At 67.9% G+C, this 280-nt stretch overlaps 1 protein-coding gene across 1 annotated transcript in view; it reads left to right on the top strand.

Moving 5' to 3' along the window:
• Window positions 1-5: 5 nt before the first annotated feature.
• FIZ1 (FLT3-interacting zinc finger 1) overlaps window positions 6-280 on the top strand; it is a gene marked incomplete at its 5' end in the record, with an annotated part of 8,037 nt that continues 7,762 nt past the window's right edge. Inside the window, one exon of the mRNA XM_015569466.1 lies at window positions 6-245. Within this exon, the coding sequence (XP_015424952.1) occupies window positions 6-245 (240 nt within the window). The remainder of the gene's footprint in view (window positions 246-280) is intronic.

Below are 280 nucleotides of genomic sequence, written 5' to 3'. Positions count from 1 at the left end.
CCGCCCCACGCGTGCCGTTTCACTGCAGTGAGTGTGGCAAGAGCTTCCGCTACCGCTCGGACCTGCGGCGCCACTTCGCGCGGCACACTGCTCTCAAACCCCACGCGTGTCCGCGCTGTGGCAAAGGCTTCAAGCACAGCTTTAACCTGGCCAATCACCTGCGCTCGCATACGGGCGAGCGGCCCTACCGCTGCTCCGCCTGCCCCAAGGGCTTCCGAGACTCCACCGGCCTGTTGCACCACCAGGTGAGTCCTGCAGGCTGGCCGGGCCGCCTCCCTCC

This window comes from Myotis davidii, unplaced genomic scaffold (assembly GCF_000327345.1).
Source record: "Myotis davidii unplaced genomic scaffold, ASM32734v1 scaffold326, whole genome shotgun sequence".
In the NCBI taxonomy this organism is placed as follows: Eukaryota; Metazoa; Chordata; class Mammalia; order Chiroptera; family Vespertilionidae; genus Myotis; species Myotis davidii.
The sequence above is the reverse complement of the archived record's forward strand: the minus strand, read 5'-3'. Positions and strand labels throughout refer to the sequence as shown.